The sequence below is a fragment of the Mustelus asterias genome, chromosome 18 (assembly GCF_964213995.1).
Source record: "Mustelus asterias chromosome 18, sMusAst1.hap1.1, whole genome shotgun sequence".
NCBI lineage: Eukaryota > Metazoa > Chordata > Chondrichthyes > Carcharhiniformes > Triakidae > Mustelus > Mustelus asterias.
In genome coordinates, this window is record NC_135818.1 from 42,838,468 (window position 1) to 42,859,781 (window position 21,314).

The window sequence follows — 21,314 nt, forward strand, 5'->3', positions numbered from 1 at the left end:
GTAGTCCTATGTTGCAGCTTCACCAGGTTGACAGCTCATTTTTAGGTATGTTTGATGTACTTGGCATGCCCTCCTGCACTCTTCACTGATCCCCTGGCCTGGTGGTAATGGTAGAGTGGGGGATATGCCAGGCCACGAGGTGACAGATAGTGGTTGAGTACAATTTTGCTGCTGCTGATGGCCCATAGCACCTCATGGATGCCCAGATTTGAGTTGCTAGATCTGTTCAAAGTCTATCCCATTTAACATGGTGGTAGTGCCACATAACACGATGGAGGGTATCCTCAAATGTGAAGGCGGGACTTTGTCTGCACAAAGACCGAGCCTCTAAACTACTTGTGCTGCCAAGCTTTGATCTGATGCCTGCCTGGGTTAGGTTGCGTGACACTGCATTTTTTAGATGCCACCCTCTTCTTTTTCCTTCCCCGCTGTGAACTTCATCATTTTGCGCTTTGAAAAGGAAGAGAAGAACAAGGGTTAGTAGTTAATGGTAAAGATGAGTGGAGAGAGGGGCTACTTAAAGCATCAGCCCTTGTCTTGCATAGAGAGGGGGTGAAATTTTAGAGGGGGATAAAGAATGAGTTAATCAGAAAATCTCATGGGCCATTTCCTCCAGTCTCCAGAGCTCCCAGTCCTGACACACAATCTGCCACAATATTCTCGACTAGAAACAGGACATGTAGACAGTGGTCCTCTTGTAGCTGTCTGCTCGCGATTGTTGTGTGCCAGCTTCTCCTGCAAGAAAGAAGGGAGTCTTTAGTGTTAGCTTGTTGAAATCTTTGAAGGATGTTAACATCAGGGTAGAATAATATTTCTGGTGCACAAAAAGATAACACAATTGTGAGGTGAAAGGAGTGAGAAGTGGTGCAGAGTGTGTCGGTAGCACCAGAAGGAGGTGGAGTGAAAAGTGGTCAGAGGAGAGTGATGGGAAGCAAGGAAGGTAGGTTTTATGAATGCTGAGACCATAGATAATAGTTAAAATGGAAGTAATGAAAGATATGAGTTATGAGTCTTACCTCAGTAGCCATTATGAGAACATTAAATGACGGCCAGGACTTTGGAGCAATGCCTCTGGTGCTGACCAGCTCTGCCCATGCTGCCTACTGTTTCTGGGTCGTGGGGCAGGGTATTTTCTTGCTGTCATGTAGAAAAATGAACTCCCTCTCCCAGCTGCTCTCCTTGTCCAACTCAACCAAATCAGAATATGACAGGCAGGAAACCCTAGCCATATCTTGGTGCACCTATTGTTCAGAATGAAGCTGATAGCCACATTTTACCTCACCTTTTACAGGTCCAGGCTGTTTTTAACCGATGCGAGTGATATTTGATTCTCATTCAGTGAACTGCCAATTGACAGCATGAGCACCATTGACAGCCCATTTATATTATGCTGAGCAGGGACAGGGACCACCCAAATCCACATGAGTAATTGTGCAATCAGATCGTTTTGCTTTCCATTTGGCCGAAACAAATTTCGGTCTTAGTGTTTCAGTCATATCCTTTTTATTAAAGCTAAAAATGTAAAAATAAATAAGAAAGAGAAACATTGCATAATGACCCTGTTTCTACGGATGAAGGTGACAGTTTGGAAAATTTAACTTGCCAGCCAGTCAAAAGATTAACCAATACAATGTGGTCAGTTACAAAAAGGTTCAGACACAACATGGAACTCACCTGAACTGTTTTGATGTGTCTGAGGACCCTGAAAATGATACCTGTGTCCTTTCTGATACTCAGCTACAGGTCAGTGGAACGTTTTAAGGTGCTTCACACTTTGGGAAGCATCTGAGGGCATTAGATACAACACAGCAAAAATTAATGAGAATGGTTCCAGGATGAATAATTTCAATAATGTAGAAAAATTGGAGAAATTGGGAGTGTCCTCATTGGAAAAGGGAAGGTTGAGGGGAGACTTGATAGAGGTATTCAAAATTATGAGAGGCCTGGGTAGAGCAGATAAGGAGAAACTGTTCCCACTGGTGGAAAGAGCAAGAACCAGAGGTCACAGATTTCCGGTAATTGGCAAAAGAAGCAGTGGTGACATGAGAAAAAGCTTTTTTCATGCAGTGGGTGGTTAGGATGTCGAATGCACTGCCAGAGAGTGTGGGAAAGGCAGGGTCAGTTGAGGCTTTCAAAAGAGAACTGGATCCTTATCTGAAAAGAAAATAAAAATGCAGGGTTACGGGGAAAAGGTAGAGAAGCAGCACTATGTGAATTGCCCCTTCAGAGGACGAGCACATACAAAACAGGCCAAATGTCCTCCTTCTGCACTGTAACCATTCCATGATTCTGATTCTAGATTTCTCATAGAATCCCTACAGTGCAGAAGGAGGCCATTCAGCCCATCGAGCCTGCACCAACAACAATCCCTCCTTGGGCCTATCTCCATAACCCCATGTATTTACCCTGCTAATCCCCCTGACACTAAGGGGCAATTTAGCATGGCCAATCACCCTAACCCATACACTTTTGGAGTGTGAAAGGAAACCGCAGCACCCGGAGAAAACCCACACAGAGACGGGGAGAACGTGCAAACTCTACACAGACAGTGACCCGAGGCTGGAATTGAACCCAAGTCCCTGGTGCTGTGAGGCAGCAGTGCTAACCACTGTGCCACCTAATGCTGAATAGCATAGTACTTATTGCTGAGATCTATAATGCGACTTTACTGAGATAAGATAGATCAGCTTGTCACTCAGAAGCCTGAACTCTACAAAGACATTTTATTACATCTGGGCTGGAGAAGCATTAAAAATAAATGTACCTAAATCATTTATCCTTCCAGTCCTAATTTAGGCCAAATGGTCCACGGTTATTCTCCTTCACAAACAATTGACTTGCATTTTTTAAGAGCACGCTCAGTGGTACAGCTAGTGCATTCACATTCTGTCCTTTCATTGTTCATGGTTCAAATCCAGTTCAGACTCCTGGAGTGAATATCTATTCCCTCTGGCTGTAAACAATTGTGCATAAGGCAAGTTTTGATCCAGCTTTCAACTGGCATGAGATTACAATGCAAAACTGCTCACGGATTGGCATGAAGGAGGCAGCCTGACTCAAAGACTAGTATAGCTGTGATAAAAAAAATACATCACATTGATGCGGGGGGACGACGACTAATCAATGCCAAAAATAATGTTCTAATAGCCTAATAATGTTAATTGGGAAATTATATATTAGCTTAAGCGCTTTGCAGACTAGTTTCACAGCTTCTATCACACAAAGCATTTGCATGAACAAAATAACATGTTGATCAATTCTTTGTACTGCAGATGTTGCTTATTTCTTTGGCAATTTACCAGGTCAAACATCCTACATTATCTAAGCTAACATGGCATCTGCTTCCTGTTTTGTTAACTCATTTCTTACTAAAACGAAAGAGGATTGAAAATACAAATTCAAAAAATTTGAGTTTTCAAATAGTAAGACAGGAATCTATCTTCAGTTTTGAGAAACAGTTTGTAATTCAAAACACTGAGAGGTGTGGAGACAGTAATGAAGAATAAAGGTTTAACGTAAGCCAGGCGCACGTGAAAGGCAAAGTTTTGCATTTGCAAAGTGATTTTCAGACAGTTTACAGAACAGCTTTTTCAGCGCGGAACCTGGAGCTTTTATGAAAAATACTAAGGGGAAGAAAAACAAACATTTTGATTTTTCCTGTTAATATTCAGCTTGTCATCTGAATCTTGACAACCAATAGATTGCAATAAGTGAATTGTTTGGGGAAAAAAATGTCAAAAGTTAGGATAATGGAAGTTTCTCCCTTCCAACCTGGGTGGACTTCAATAAAATATAATAAAGGCACCCTTATTGCAGCTCCTGAATACAATGAATGAGTCAATGATGGCACATTTCTGTGATTTTATCTCAGAGCGATCCACATTCACATTTTCTTTTTGTCACTGAGCAGAAAACATCTACACCTCAAGCCACATTAGCCACTCCAAGAAAAAAATAAAACATACCCAAATACTGATAAGCCCAGTGAATGCATTTTCTAAAACTGCCTTTGAGACAGACAGCCTTTACTGACAGCTGGTTTCCTGAGGCACCCAGTTTGAATCATTCATTCATTTGTCGAGCTGGTGGGATCATCAGATATAGCCAGTTTCAATATACAGGAGTTCTTTAAGAAGGATTTCACTGCACAGCTTAGCCTCTATGTTCAGAAGAGCTTACCAACACAAAAATTCAGACAGATTACAAACCCATTTAAATATCTAAACTTTATTTTCAAAGAGCGAAACACATAGAAACAGGTTATACTTTTTTTTATTGAAATGAGTGAATTTGACAGGTCTGGGTAAAACCTTCCTGATAAAATAAAACCAGATTTGTTGTTACTCTGTTGCTAGGTTTCAGAAAACACTCCTTGTAAAATCCTTGGATGGATTGACTATCTTAAGCGTTTCCATCAGGTTAGGTCAAGCCATGATGTAATGTGTGCTTCACTGTTTTTACAAATTGCATATGTTAAAAGGAGTCTAAAAATGCTTACCAGATAATAGGAGTGAGCACAACACAAGGTCGAAACCTTTATTAACTGGGTTGGTTGGATGTGGGCTGGGGCACAGCCAGGATTTTATCAGCTTGCTTCAGATTTTGGATTTCTTGAAAAAAATGGATAATCACGTTCTCTGACAAGAAATACAATCCCACGCTTGAGAAAAATCTTGGCACAGAGTTTCCAATAGCACTATTGAATTTCTCTCAGTAGTTAAATGGCTCAAAACTGTGATTGTGTTTGGTTGTGCTTTGGCTCAGACCACACCAGCCCATTAATCTGAAATGTTGTCCGTTTGCTCATTTCTACCAGGTAAATAATGATTTTAGCAGTTGGGTTCTTCAAATTTTCAAATATCACACTGTAGGAATGTGCTTTGTTTAGAATGTCTTTCTATTTGAATGCTTGGCCTGGTATTGGACTAAATGAATCTGTTTTTCAGATTCTTTGCACATTCTAGTTTATACCATTTTTCTTGATGTATTTTTGTGTTTGGATAATTTCACAAAAATAGCATTTGAACCAGTTGAAAGCACTTCAGTAGCCGGCCTTAATGCAGCTCCTTTGAGTGGCAATATTTTCATTTAATGGCTCCTTTGAGTGGTAGTCAGACTATGAATACTTGATTTAAATGCGAAGATTACATTACCACAACCATTACTTTTTCTGATACAGGACTGGCACCCTTATTATGGAAGTTCAATCATTTTAGATTACTTAGCTGGCAGTATGGAGTACCTCCACCAGTCCTGGCTGGGCAACCCACAATTTCCAGGCCCTGCCTAATTGCACATATAACAGCTATTCATTGTACTAACACTGCCCGAGTATACTTATTTAATTCTTTATTGTACACAACATAACAACACAATGTTGTTTTATCTGTACAGCATTTGCCTGAAAACAAAAGGCATTTACCATTGTCACTGAAAAGAAAATTACAGCTCAATTTTTAAAAAATATCAATTTATTAAGTAGTCCATCAATAGGCTTTTTGTTTTTTTTTTCTTTAAGATGCAGGAAACCATATTTCCTTGGTCAAAGGCTTCTGTGAAAAATTTTCACTCATTTATCCCCATACTCCAGAACCAGAAAGCCAATCCTAAAGCAGGATAAGGCACTGGTGCAAAATCGTGCTTTACCTTCATGTCTTTCGGTGCTGCCTGGTATTTCTATCGAAGAATTGCGTGCATGAGCCAGTTCCATTACCCACCTTGCTGGAATCATGCCATCGAACAGAAAGACAAGCATAGAATTCCCAAACTGTTACAAGGCAGTGCTCCTTCACTTACGCTGTTGAAATGTCACACGGTGCTCTCCATTATCCACTCAGAACTTGAAAAAGTGGCTTTCCCACTGTCAGCATCAGAGTTTTCTAACTGTAATAACATCCCATTCATTGACATGCTCCTTTTTGACCACAGGCTGCTAATCTTTTGTGAATGAGTATAGCAGTGATACTCTGATAAATCTCCATTGAGCGAATATCTCCGCTTCGCTCTGCTCGTTTCTGTCGGCAGAGTAAGGTATTTAATGGACTTTGATTGTGCTCGTCTAAATGTGGGAGTCTCTTTCAGAGAAACTGGAGCACAAGGGGGCTTCTGTAAAACTGCAGTATTTTCCCTTTTCTTTTTGGATGACTCAACATTGGTGAAAGCTTCCGTTGGTCTTTCGACACTTGACTTTGGCCCAGCCTTTCTTTTCAGCTTTTGAGATGCAGTAACACCTGTAGTCCAGTCAGGTGGCACGATGGAGGTAGTGGTAGCACAGTCCTGGCTCACGGCAGAATCTGACGGCTGCGGTTTGGGATCTTTATGGTACTGTGTGTTCTCTTCGTGTGCCATGATGACTTTAGAATTTGAGTGGGCTAATATTCCGCTGCACATTTGTAAATGAGCCCCATTTGTCTGAGAATAGACGTTGCTGACTTTTGTCATCTTGTGTGGGTCATTATTGTTGCACACCTTGTATCTAATCATTAGTATGATAATGAAAACCAGCACAGAGGCCACGATAATTCCACCGATTATAATTATCATGGTTCCTCCCAGAAACTGAGATGGCATAAAATGGCAGCGAACATAATCCTGGTCTGTGGTAAACTGTATGCAGCCAACAACCCTGGTAGCTGTGAGGGAGGTGATACCGTCATCGTAGATTGCTAAGACACATAAGTCATACTGTGTTCCCGCAGCCAGGTTAGTAACAAGGAAACTTTTGCTTGTGGAAGGAATCATTCTGAGAGACAATATATGGACTTCATTAGTGAATCTTTAAACATTCATTCTCTTAATTAGCAAAAATAGCTCTATTATTATTACTATAATCGAAAGCTACATACATTTGGAGGTATCTTAGGGGAAAATAGCTGTATCTTATTTTACATCGTAAAAAACTAAAAACAAAACTCATTAGCAGACTTACAAATCATGTTACCGGGATGTTGATTTTTTTTAAAAAAGCATTTGAAGTTGAAAGGGAATTTTTTAAATATAGGGACAAAAAAAATCTTTAAACCTACATGAAAGTGAACTACAAAGCAAATGGATCAATTACAGAGGAAGTCATTGTCTGATTGATTTTGGATGTCTTAATCTGAAGTGTGCTTTGCAGCTTTTATTCTCAGTGTCTTCGCACAATAGCCAACCTTTCGCAGATAGACGTGAACCGTGATGTGCTAGCATGCACAGAATAATGTAAGATTACAGCACAGGATTAAGGATCAGCACAGTATTATAAGAGCTTTACACTTGCCTGTTTATTACCATGCAGAGGAAAGCTTTGCATTAATAATTGACCATATCCTTCCAAAGCTCACATGAAACTGTAATGTGACAGTGGTTTCACCTCCATTAATGCCCCACAATAAAAAAAAACTGCGGCAGCAAAATCAATATAGGGCCAACTGATTAAGTACTGAACTAGAGTGCAGAAACAACTGAGAGAGCTTACCTGTAAACAAGCGAGTCATCATAAGAACCATTATACTGAATCTGGAACATACGAATACCAGGGATATTATGTTGCAAATTAAATTTAATAAGTGCCGAAGATGATGATGTTTCAGCAACTGCCACCCTCTTTTCTGGTTTGGCCTTGGTGTCACTAACACTATTACTAGTGTTTGAACCAGATTTAGTAGAAGTTGAAATGTCTGATGAGCCAGGATCAGGCTCATGAATGTGGTTTGTACTGTTGACTAAATGTGGGAGTTTGATGATGTGAAGTTCCACCACCACAGTGGTTTCTCCAGCAGCATTCGAAGCAATGCAGGTGAAAGTGCCTGTATCCTTGACAGTAGTTATGAGGATGTCTAAGGTTCCATTATTGTACAAAGCTGTCCGCGATGAATTTGAAATGAGCTTGCCTTCAGGCGAGGTCCAGTGGATGGAAGGATCTGGGTCCCCAATTGCCTTGCACTTCAGTGTTGCCCGTTGTCCTTCTAAAACTCTGAGCTCGTGTGTGTAGCGAGTAATCAGTGGCTGATCACAGATAAACTCTTCTTCCGGAATTGACCAGAAGTAGCGGCCTGTTAGATGCGGAGGTGAGGCACAGGTCTCCAAGTCATCATCTCTTGAGAGACGACGCAGCCACAGTAACTCACAGTTGCAATGCAAGGGATTCCCTCCAAAACTTAATATAAAACTTGGTGGGTTCAAGAGTCCTGAGAAGGTTAGTACCTGAGCTCTAGTGAATAAAGGATCAGGTGGCAGCTTCCGCAATTTATTGGATGTCATATCCAATCGAATCAACTTGTGAAGGTGAGAGAAGGTCCCCTCGTCAATTTGTTCAATCATGTTATGGTCCATGCTGAACGTATGCAAGTTGACCATCTTCTGAACTGCTTCCCAGGGAATAGATTTTAAATTATTGTAGGATACATCCAACTCTTCAAGAGACAATAAAATATCATTAAAAGCTTCGGAGGAAATGTCAATCAGTTGATTGTTATTGACTACTAAATGGTGAAGGTTCGAAAGTCCACTAAATATGTCATTTGTTATCTGGGTTAGCCTGTTGCTGTTCAAATGTAAGGCCCGCAGATTGCGCAGATCAGCAAATGCCTGTGGTGCCACGTAATTTATTGTATTCCTTGACAACGTAAGGTCAACCAGGCTGGTCATGTTAGCAAAGTCTTTTCTTTTAATGATTGTGATGAAATTATCCCCTAAACGCAGCTCCACTGTCCTTCTGTCAATGTTCGATGGGACAAAGAGAAGTCCTTTTTTGGCACAAAGAGTTGCAAGGTTTGGAGACAGATTCTGACAGATGCAACGCTTGGGACAGACCTGGGCCTTCACTGTCATACCAATTAACAGCAGATAAAAAAGCAGTTTTTCCATTGTAAATCAGGTTAACTAGCCTGGAATAGAAACAAAACGTTTAGAAGATAAATGGAGGGAACAATAATCATTCACTCATTATGAACACTTTACTCCACTTGTTCTAAAGCATTTTCAAAAGCAAAGACTATTAAAGGGATTGTTCTGAATAATTCTCAGTGTAAATGCATTGACTTTGTTTTAAGTATTGAGCAGCACGATGATGCATTATGCTCATGTACCACTCCACTGCAGCAACCAGAGATAGGTTTACATTTGGAATACTCTCTATGTTGGGTCCTCAAACTTGGCTGAGAGATGCTAATGAAAGCAATTCATGCACAAGGGAAGAGTAGAAAGCAAAGGAACCTTGGCCTGCTTCTGTACACCCTCGAATTGTGGGGTCAGTATCAACTTTTAATGGGAACTTTGTAGTAGATCAATCACACCATCTGGTAATATATTAGTACTGCAATATGTAAGGTTTTTTTTATTCATAGGAAATGGGCGTCGCTGGCCGCCAGCATTCATTGCCCATCCTTACTTGTCCTTGGAGGGCAGTTGAGAGTCACCCACAATGCTGTGGCTCTGGAGTCACATGTAGGCCAGACCAGGTAAGGATGGCAGATTTCCTTCCCTGAAGGACATTGGTGAACCAGATGGGTTTTTTCCAACAACTGACATGGGTTTCATGGTATCAATAGATTCTTAATTCCAGATATTTATTATTGAATTCAAATTCTACCATCTGCCACAGCGGGATTCGAACCCAGGTTCTCAGAACATTAGCTGAGTTTCTCGATTAATAGTCTAGCAATAATACTATTAGGCCATCGCCTTCCCTTTAAGATGTAAAGGGACTTTGGTCAAATGAATGTCTTAAAATAGAATTGATAATGTAAAATGTTAAGGAAAGTATAATGCATTTTTAATAATTTATTGAAATATTGATTAGATCTATACACACATCAAATTCCATACAACAGAAAAATCTATTCAATTATTAACCACACTCTGAAAAATATATGGCAACTGAGAGCCCTTAAAGACAAATTTGCATTCTGTGAAGGCAACACAATCTAAGCTGTTTAGCAAAACTAATAGTAAATTGGAAATGTGATGTACTCCACTGAAAAATAATTTGTTCCTTGTTAGAATTTTTATTTCTGAGATGCGCAATGTAAAAATGTGATAATGATAGGAGTCTGAATGGCAAACAAACTATTAAATGCACCAGCAAATCTCCCATAGCATTGCTCATAATGTGTTGGATGTATGGTGAGAACAAGATTGTTATCAGGGTAATAAAAACAGAAAATGTTGGGAAAACTCAGCAGCTCTGGCAGCATCTGTGGAAAGAGAAACAGAATTAATGTTTTGAGTCCAACACAACTCTTCTTCAGTTGATTTATCAACATGCAGTCATGACAGCTGGGGCCCTGGGAAAGGGTCAGGGTATTCACTGTAGAGGGGACACTGAGAACATTTCAGCGAGTACTGGCTTCTGGAAACCCTGGAAAAAGCATCTGAGCATATCAGAGAAGAAAATCCCTGGAAGCAGGAATTTTAAGAGTAGCCCTTGAGTCAAGGAGCTCGGAAAATAAAGTCTTGAGAATTTTGAGGTGTTCCAGGCTCTGAGAAGGGAGGGAAGTTGTGGATTCAACTTGAGCTGAGAAGTGGTCTTAACAGCATTTAGGTTGGCAAGCAGACAGAACTGAGGGTTGTCACGATTGAACAATACTGGAGCCAGGGTTGAGAAAATGGCACCCAAGGTACTCTTGGCCCTTTTTGGAACATGAGGCCCTAATTCGCCCTCCCTTCCCTATCACTGCACCCTCACCTCCAGTCTTATTCATCAGCAACCTCCATTGTGCCATCAGACATCTCATCCAACCACTCATTCCATTTTCAAGCCGTTCCTGCTTTTTTTACTTGCCACAAAGCATCTGGTTCACTGGTGAGGTTGTTGATTCATGTAACCTTAGACACACATAAATTTCCACGAAGAAACATTAATGATCTCATGATCATATTCAAACATGCATTGTTTAGACAGTTTCCTAGTTGTTATTTTTTTAAATCATTCCAGCTGCAAAATAGTTCAGAAGATAAAGATTTTTGACTGAGGAAAAGATTCATTCCCAATAAACAATTTTTGGTGAGAATTAAAATGGAGTAAAAAAGAAACCAGAGCTGTTTGTAATCACAACGACAGTCTACTTGAGAATTTCTTAATAGAAAAGCTGTTAATGTTTTGAATGAAAATTGCTCAAAATAAATGTTTGAGAAATTAATTTTCAGTTGTTTAAAAATCACAGAAGCAAAGAAACTAATTAACCCCTTAAAGAATAATTTGAAAAACCCTTATTTTTCAATCAATAATAATATATTCTGGGACACTGCAATTTTTCACATGCTCAGAATGGGCAGAATGTCCATCCAACTGTTTGAGGTAAAAACTATCCAATTGTAATCTTTTTTTTGAGTCAGCATTTTGAAATCTTAATGAAACTATTGAAAGGGGCAAAATATATTTCAATGGATAGTTAATTCCGTGTTTGCATTGATTTTGTTTAATTTTTTTAAAAACTAAATTTTGGAAATTAAGTTACTGAAAAAAGTCAAACATTTCTTCTGTAAATTTGTCTTTCACGATTTAATTAGTTCCTCAACAATGCAGATGTAAAAATCAGCTGTTTAGACAGACTGTTTCTCATTAGGATTGTTATAAGAATTTCCATTATAAATGATGAATAATAGGCAGTTCAATGTCAGATGTTAACATGGGGAGTATGACTGGAAAACTTGACCCTGGAAGTAAGGTTTTGCAGGCAGCTAAGACTATGCAAAATGATTAATAATATATAAATTGTAAATGAAAAATGGTATCATCAATTCACAAAGATTTCTGCTGATTATTTTGAAGGAAATATACCTAGCCTGTATCATAAAATGGAATGTTTATTTTTAGCTCTCGCAGAAATAATTTGGCAAAAGACTTTAAATCATTTTTATCTGTGTCCTCCATATCACAGAGTTCAGCATTTCAGAAACGAACTGTTCCTGATTTGGACGCTAATTTGCTAATTATTGCTCTGAGGTAGAAAATGTTCAATGGAAAATGTATGGCTAGATTTAGGGTAATTTGAGGCCTTAATGTGTCATTAAGAACTTCAGATAGTGTAATTAAAAGTCTCCAGTTTAACAAATAGTCTCATTCATAGCTGCAGAAGAATTGTAATGACAGTCATTCTAAATTACAGAAGTGTAGGCAAGACACAGACACAATACTGCATTAATATTCATTATAGTCAAACACCCTCTCTAGAATTCCAACTAGTAATGTGATTATTTCAAAAAAAATTTGAAGCAGTCACAATGCAGTCAAAATTCCACTGTGTGACTGCTCAGTAGCAATGTTAGAGGCAGCTCATCAGGGCTGGAATGTAAAATGGTAAGTTTATTAATGATGCAATGTTAGAATTTTTCATAACCTGTTATATTAAAAAAAATCCACTGGATTGCATCCAGCAGTAATAAGGCTGTCAATTTACAATACCCTTTCAGACCCTGCTGCGATGTGACAGATTGCACAGTACATCAAAAAGAAAGCAACATATGATTTTCAGTATTATTTTTGAATTATAATGAATCAAATTAATAAAGGTGCTGAAAGATAAAATTGTGGACAACAATTGTCAGAAAGTCTCAATCCTGTTCCAAACAATTCTTCTGAATTTAGCTTTATATTAAGCTGTCTGTCCTACTGTCACGTTGCACATTTATTATAGTTTAAATAAAGCTCACATAAAAAGTAGGTTATTATAATATAAAAGACAATGGCCAATTTAAATTGAAGATCAATCCAATTCAGCTTTTGATCATTAAATTTATGATCATCTGCATGTACATCAGTTACTGGCCAGTGATGCCACTGACTTACTGCTGTGGTATGTATTACAGTCCGGATGAATCTAAGCATTAATCACAGAAATGTTTGTGCAATTCCGACAGTGTCAAGTATTTCTGATTTGCCACAAACATTAGGGCTTCAAATCCATATTTTTAAAAATAAAACGTCATCCATATAACTGTTGAGTAAACTACATTTATTTGTCAGGGTTCCTGTTCACTATATTTTACAAAGGTAGAAATTCCCTAAGAGGATGCAATGGCAAAATGGTAGATTATGTTAAAGTAAATGACCTGAGAAACATTGGGTTGGGGAGAAGATATCGCTCCATTAGATATGTTGCCACTACATGAAAGCTTCCTTCCAGTATATAATAGTTGCATTTGGAGATTTTCAAACTATGATAAATAGAATGATTATCTGAAATATTGAGGCTTTTGTTCTTTCCACTTGTAAATATGAAAATGGACATTCACAGCATTTAAATGGACAATGATTTCCCAACTTGAATTACCCAAGCAGAGTCAGATTAAGACATTCATGAAAAAAATCTGTAATGGTCCAATTCAGGTTCTTCGGTGTTGATTAGGCTCTCATTCCTGGAAAACACGTTTTAATAATGTTGTTTTATGACTGTGAATCAATCTGAAATGGAACAAGGTGAATCATGTTGATTAATTTTGTGACCTTGTGACAGGCATGTGGTCTGACATTTTATGAGTTCTTCTCTCTTCTGTCTATGTACATGACCAATTGACAGCTTTGCTGGTCAAAGTTTAGGAGTGCTCCAATTTTCTAAGGCCTTGGATACCAAAGTCTGTCAACTGCTCAAATAAATATACCTTTGGTTTTGTTTCTTCTTTAATTGACCGAATAAGATTTCTATTGAAGTTAATGGCTATAATAAGAGATCAACATTTTTGGTGACCTTAATTTAAATGTACCCAAATCCCCATTTTGATTGAAATTTTCTTTTGTAGAGATCCAACTGCACAGGATATCATTAAATTCTATTTTTAAAAGCTCAGTGAAGAATAACAATGGCTAATTAATTAAAATGTATTCATGTGAATGTTTATATGGCTTAAGAGTTACCATTGTTTGACAAGGTAACTTTACAAGATGAAAAATCTGCTGAAGAAAATCAGAGCTCTACTATGGTGGTAGCAATAGAGTTTTGCACCATTGTTAGAATCTAGCTTATTTTGCTAAAGTTTCAAGGCTACATATTTCAATGTCATAAAGTTTCAAGGCTACATATTAGAAATGATTTTGGGTAGGTCACGTGTATAGATTGCATTGGCAATTATTTCATGTGTGGCACTATGTGTGCTATGATGTGGGCCAAACCTTGTGTGATATTTAACAAGGTTTCAATTCAGCTTGTCTTTTCTCAGTTGTTGAATGAGACCAAAATAGTCAGTAGTTCATTGAGAAATATTATATATTCCATTAAATGGTTAAAAATAATCTCTTGCCAGATATTTTAGAATTGCTTTGGATTGTTTAACCATACCTGCATTTAAAATTATTTGGACTTTGGAAAATGTCTACACATGCATTACAGTAAGCTTCAGAGCAGGGCTAACATTTCCTGGGCATCAGGAACCTTCTGGAAATTATTTAAGGAATTGTCCCTGAATCAGTTTAAGGACAAAAGAGGAATCGATTGAGTCATTGCAGCAAGAAAAGGAAAAGGAAGAAAATATAAATGGGCAGAATGAGAATTTACAAAATAATATCCAGAATGAAGAGGAACAAACACCAAAAGACAATTAAAAACATGCAAAATCCAAATGGAGAGAAACTAGCAAAAAAACAATGAGACCATGGGAATAGAGAACATGATTGGAGAGAGTTAGAGAGGAAATAGGAGTGGGAAGGAAGGAAAAATGAATGGAAAAGTGGATTTGTAAAGCAATAAATCCTTTGAAAATAAATAAGTGAGGATAAAATGCAGAAAAAAATCAAAGGAATAGTAACTGGCAAAAATGAATGTGAATTAACTTTCAGCGATGGTCAATCTGTTCTTAGGAATCCGGGCACTGAGCATTCACAGCTATTGATAATATTGGGCATTTGAGACTTTCATAGTAACAGGATATTTACATCATCAAGACGCTACGATAACACTGCATCAGTCCTCCTAAATTCCAGTGACCTGCAGACTACACAGCCATGTACAAATGCCCAACCCAACCGTAACTGCTAAGCAGGGTTTTTTTTCTCATTCAACATATTAATTAAGATCAAGTTCTTTCAAGTTCTGGCTTGACGCTGATTTGTAGCAATGTACCATGATATTGCGCTGTGGAAGGGAGAATGGATCTCTAAAGGACTGGGAAAAAAAATGGTTGGACTGACATGCAGATGTCAGAAGGTTCAGTACAATTGCCTTCCAGTGCACTGACCTATTGTCTTAAAATCATTCATGCCATAGTAACTTCACAGAAATCAGCTTAGTAATGCTGCAGCTGAGAGAACGCAGATTCATTGTAGCACTGTCTCTCCATTTTTCAATGCAGGATGCAAAAATTTTTGATATGCAGTTGTTTGTGAAGTGACAGAATATACATGCATGACACTAAAGAGAAAGGTGAGATCTGCAAATATTGCATGCTCAAGTTAGCATTTTTGTTGAGATTTTTTTTTTCTCTCCAGTAATGTTGTATGCTGCAGGAACTAGATGAGTGCAGCTGATATATTCCATTCATTTAGCACTTATGCTGGAAACATGGTGATCAAGGCCAGGCTGTCAGCACACATCATCCTGCTCAATGGCAGAGTTTGTTTTAAATAGCAATAGCCACAGAAATGCCATAATGATTCATTTTGCATTGTCTTTGGAAATAGCATATAACAACAAGGCCTAATAACATTCTAAAGATCACAATTGTAAAGGGCACAGGGTAATACAGACTGCTGTGCATTCATTAACTAGCAAATCTGTGGCCATGGCAAAGTAATCTGACACTTTGGGTCGAATAATATCAAGATTAGTTTTATTGCAGTTTCAGACGATACTGCTGTTTGTCCCTTTTGGATTAATTAACACAAGTAAGGCACAAGCGTATTGCCAATCTGACGCCCAATCGAATAGATAAACTGTCACCTTTGAAGTTTCCTGCAGCAATAGTCTTGTCTCATTCTAGCCTCCTGAGTTATTCAGCTGACAGGGATGTCACTGCCTTTTTCTATGCTGAAGAGAAGGCATAACCTGAATTCTAGCACCACCAGGCAGCAAAGTCCAGGCTGCAGTTTTGCCATAAATTGTTAATGTCAATGGTACAAGATGCTGAAATGCAGCAATTAAGTATTGACATAAAAGGCAGATGAGTCTTTAACCAACTGTTCAAAATTAGACGTCAATGTGAGCCATTTTTAGTCTGTTTTGTTGGGTGAACAATATCTCTCTTATCACCTCCGATCTTTTGCTCAAAAAGAGCTATTTTCTTAAAACAAGGATTGTATCTACACAATATTGGTCATCAGTGCCAAATGAGCATTAGAGCTTTGAATAATTCAGTTGTTACAATATGACATTTAACATTTATGAGGCAAGTCTAGAGCAATTGATCTTGTTAACCTCGGCAAGCATTGCTGGACCATATTAGTAAGGATCATAAACTGGGGCACAGAAGAGGTAAATTAACACACAATAACTTGTCTCCAAAACCTCCAGCATCTCTGTCATTACCCCACTGTTCTAAGCAATCAGTAATTAGGTAAGGTCTTAGAGAGAGAGGAATAAACGTATATTAGAAATCAGGAGGGTATGGTTAACAAACTGAACACCAATGCTCCCTTGACACAAGGTGGACATTTCTTCCAATAAGGATTTACTGTTTTTTATTGTTGATAGGAGAATAATGATTAATTCACATGGGGACCTGCGTGACAGAGGGAGACATCATTATGGGGAAAACTCTCGCTTAAGAAAAGGTACAGTCATAAACATGGTGGCTTTTCAATAAAAGAAACTTCGACCATATTTTAAACCGAGATGTCAATCCTCCCTTGTCTTTTTTATAACACCGTCACTGGAACCTGGGGCTGTACACAAGTGTGTTTCCTCGGGTCTCTCTTTGTAATGTTAAGTGTAGCAGACGCATGCCCCAAATAACACCAGACCTCAGCAGAATTGCAGTACGGTGGCTGTTTTTTTTTAACCTGGTTACACTGGAGAGCTGTTCACGGGACTCTTTACCTTTGGGTACCGTAATGTAATGGCACTGCAGACTCCTGCAGCTCTGAAAATAAGATATGTCTCTCCCCTCCTTCTCTGACACAGTTTATTTGCTCAATTCACTCATTACCTTGGACAAGCCACTTGCTGGTACTCCAAGTGTTGAGGGTGGGGGGCATAAGTAAGCATTTGTAAATTGGGTCGATTTACACGGGTTGTTTTTCGAGGCGAGGGGATGGGAACAAGGCAGCGGTGCATCTCTGCTTTATTTTGCAGGGGCATGTTCTGCAAATTCTTCAGTGCAAAAGAGAGAGTCAGTAAAAGCTGATCTGTCGAGCGTAGCGTTTCAATTACATTTCCCTAAGCAGCCTGCGGAATTAATCCATTCGATTTCAGCCTGTTCCACAGTCCCAATCTTAAACAGCAGATGGGCTGGCAAAACACTATTTATTTTAGTCCAAACACTCCGGCTAGCATCCCAAAATGCTGCACTGACCTTGCAACGTATCTGTATCAAGTTTAAATTAAAAGAAACACACAAACCTTTAAGTTGAATCTTGCCTTGCGATGCAGCATGACAACCTTGACCAGTACGCGATGGCCACTAGACACTGAACACTGTGCAATACAGCAAACACACACACACACACAAGCGCGATTCGCTGCTAAATGAATATGTTGCAGCTTGCATTGAGGGGGATAAAAAAAAACAGATTAGAAGTGACAAACATGCCCAAATCTCAGAGTTACCTTTAAGATCGAACATCAGCCCTGCCCAGTTAGCTAAGGATCTTTTCACTCGTCATCTCTTTCTCATTTCCTCTGGTCCCTGTTTAAAATCTACAGGATCTGCACGGTGCACTGTTCTCTGTGGCGAGGTGCTCCGAAAGGGCCATTTCTTAAAGCCGCCAGAGCCAAATTGCCATCCGTGTGCAGCAAAAAAAAAACCCCTTCAATTCAGAGCTTTACGCATATCATCCTCGCAGTGCAACTTCAACATCCACATTTTCCAGGGCGCCCCGGACAGCGGGGAGATGTCTTTCCTCCGTCCATTCAAGCGCCGCTCTGGCTCTCCTGCTCAGATACAGTCGGAACCCAGAGCTGCTTTTTTTCCCCTCTGCATCAAGCGCGCGGCAAAAAAAAATTCTGCTGCTCTCTGAGCTAACCAAACGTCTCTGCAGTGAGAGCGACCAAAGTGGCTGAGATGGGAAAGTCAGATCAGATCTCAGCAGGCAATATTGCACCGTTGCACCTAGTACTTCCCCCAGCGCAGCCTCCACGCTGAGTTAATCCTCAGAGTGATCGAGTGGCACATTTCTCTGCCCCCCTCTCTTGTCTCAATGTGCGGGATGGTTGTCTTCAGAAAGCTCTCTCGGCCACTTTGGCATTGGTAAGGAGAACCAGCCAATACAATTCTAATTGTGTGCAAAACACACACAAGCAAGCCCAAGCCCTGGATACACGTACACCATATCACTCCTGTGCTCTCATAGAGGTAGAGACAAGGCTTTGCACCACTGACGGTGGCATCACATCAAGTTCTCTGCAAGGGTGGGTTCCTTCTTGAGCATACAGAGAAAGAGAGAGAGCACAAACCCTAAATGGTCAGGAGGCGGAGAGAATAGAGGAGGAATCGCTCAGGCTGCTTCTGTCTGCTGACTGCCACTCAGGGAAACTTGTTAAGAAGTGCTGTCAAGCTTAGTTTCTTTTTGTAGATTCCGTGGATCACAAAAAAATAGGGTGTTGTGCGGTCGCTCAGAACAAGTCACAGTGGGGGAATGTCCGGCCATAAATGTTCAAGAATACAAATTGACACATCTCCCTCCCTCTGAGTGGAAAAGGAATTCTGCAGAGAGACCCTGAGAGATTCCTGAGTGACAGAGGAACACAGCCCTTGCGGGGGGAGAGAATGTGGCTCCTTTAATTAACTGAGAGAGCGGGGTTTGGGGACATCCTTCTACCCGCTTCAGTGTTTTCCATTTTTCTCGAACGATTTGACAAGTCTAAAACACATTTGAGGGCTAAAAGCTGAATGAATACTCGTACTTTCCTCTTGAAAATGTTCTGGTTCCAGACATGATTAAAAGGGATAACATTCTGAAAGAAGATCGAAGAGATCACGGGCTGCTTTCCACAGCCATCACACTCTTCGTGAGGCCACTTGAAAAACCTGCAATTCCACCAGAGAGAGCAACAAGGAGGAGTCGGCCTCGAAAGTCCAGAGCTGGCAGGAGCATAATGTTTCCTGAAAAAGGATCTAAGTGTTACTATAACTTGCTTTTCTTTTCCTTGCTCCTGCAAAAGTGCAGTCTGTGCTTTCTGACTGAGAAAGCAATACTTCCAAACGTGGCCTAATTTTCAAATCCCTCGTCTCTGTCATTTGGAGATTAATTAGGATTACCTGCAAACCTAATTTGTCTCAGTTAACAGAAATGGACATAGGACACGAGGTCATTCTAATTGTGGCTCAGTATTGTCTTTAATACTTGAAAATGGCGCTGAAATATTAGTCCTGGATTTAATTATGTTGTATTGGTATGTTTCTATGGCTGTTTACTCTGCACTGTGCCTCAGATTGCATTGGTATGGGATTGTTTCAATGTAAGAAACTTGTTTTGCAGTGACAACCGGACCAACTGCTCTTATGTAAATAAAATCATGCTTTGTATCCAAATGACATGAAACAGCTGAGGAGATGAGCTATTTGCTCAGTGCTTCGACTGCATTAACATGCATCGAAACAGGTTTTCAGTTCTTCGCTGATTCTGCAAGAAGTCTCATTACTTCTTCATTTGCTGATATGGTCTGCCGTATAAATGTTTAATCTACTCGGTCTGTAATTTGCTATTACCTCTTTAGAGGAACTGGCTATTATATTACAGTGTAACAAAACACTTATGTATACATTCATGCTGATGCTAAGGTTCAACATGCACTTTACATTCGCATCATATGTACATATGTATCTGAATTAATATTTCATTTATTTTCTGTACCGTGCATTCACATTGCTGGTTTAGGTTTTTTGAGAACAAAAATAAGTTTGCATCTGGATTGAAAAGACACAGTTCCAGTTACCCAATGTTTTATTTTTGCTAATAACTCATGCTTACAACAATTAATACATGAGCTTTTGCATAAAGTAGGGCAATTGCCAAATGTATATTTTACTAATATGGACAAAAGTACAATTAGAATGAATTTTAATGAAAAATTATTCAAATGATCATTACCAAAATCATATATTTCTAGTCTCTTGAGTATTTTCATTTTTATTAATGTTAATTTGGAAAGGATAATGTTTTTATATTGAACTGAAATGTTTTACACTTCCTGGCATGATTATATATTTCTGTTTCTGTAACACGGTGAGTGTTGGGAGCAAGGGATAAAAAAAATGGAAAACGGAGTAAATAATCTCAGGTTTCGCAGCCTAAAACTCACCGGGGGCTTTTTTCACAACAGCTTTAGTGCACAAAAAATAAGATATTGAAAACTGCATTCTTTAACTGGTAAGAAGGGGGAGCTGTTGTATCACATTAACACACTTTGGGAGTTCTCTATGGCATGAAAACCGTGACATTTTGTCTTCAACCAATAATGCAGTGTAATTTTCAGAAACATTAGTGATTGAGGTAAATTATTACTTGGGTTTTAAATAAGAGAACTATGAACCATCCAATTGCTGATATCTGTAAATATTACATTATTTGTACCCATTACAATGTTGACAATTAGGCAGTTGCATTCCTATTGCAGCCAAAGAAATTGAGTGCCATTTGCATTGTTTTTCTCGTGAATGAATATTCCTTCATCTGAGAGATGCATTTTCTCTCTGTGGACGTTGCAACCTTTATTCATTTCTGTCACTTCTTATTACTTCTTGCACCTTAAAGAAACAAATTACTGGCAGCGAACGGCATTTTGTCAACACATTAACTACTCCTGCAGAAAGAGTTTTAAATGAACGAATAAATATTCACATTCTTCCAGCAAATAATTTGCCACTGCTATGAAAGCAAAATACTGCAGTGGTTGAAAATCTGAAATAAAAACAGAGGGTGCTGGAAGTACTCAGCAGGTCAGACAGCATCTGTGGAAAGAGGAACAGAGCTCGAGGTTGATTGGCATCCATCAGCCCTGAAAGTTTAATTCTATTCCTCTTGCCACGCTTGCTGCCTAGCTGTTGAATTATTTACTGTTTCCTTTAGAAAGTTCCTATTGTACTGTGTATTTCCATCTTTATGGATCTGTAAAATGTCTCGTTTACCTCAGAGGAAGTAGTTTGAACTATACATTTCAAAATCATTATCTATGATTAAACGCAATCAGCTGACAGAAGATCCAGGTTTTTCTTTGGGAAAGGAGTGAGCCAACATCCGAGACAGA

At 39.1% G+C, this 21,314-nt stretch overlaps 1 protein-coding gene across 1 annotated transcript; it reads right to left on the reverse strand.

Moving 5' to 3' along the window:
* Window positions 1-4,213: 4,213 nt before the first annotated feature.
* Window positions 4,214-18,472, reverse strand: lrfn5a (leucine rich repeat and fibronectin type III domain containing 5a). Its single transcript, XM_078233817.1, has 3 exons — window positions 17,676-18,472; window positions 7,457-8,867; window positions 4,214-6,742 (listed from the first exon to the last, which is right to left on the reverse strand). Exons 2-3 carry the CDS (start codon window positions 8,845-8,847, stop codon window positions 5,809-5,811), a joined length of 2,325 nt encoding a protein of 774 aa, XP_078089943.1. The 5' UTR covers window positions 8,848-8,867; window positions 17,676-18,472; the 3' UTR covers window positions 4,214-5,808.
* Window positions 18,473-21,314: the final 2,842 nt, after the last annotated feature.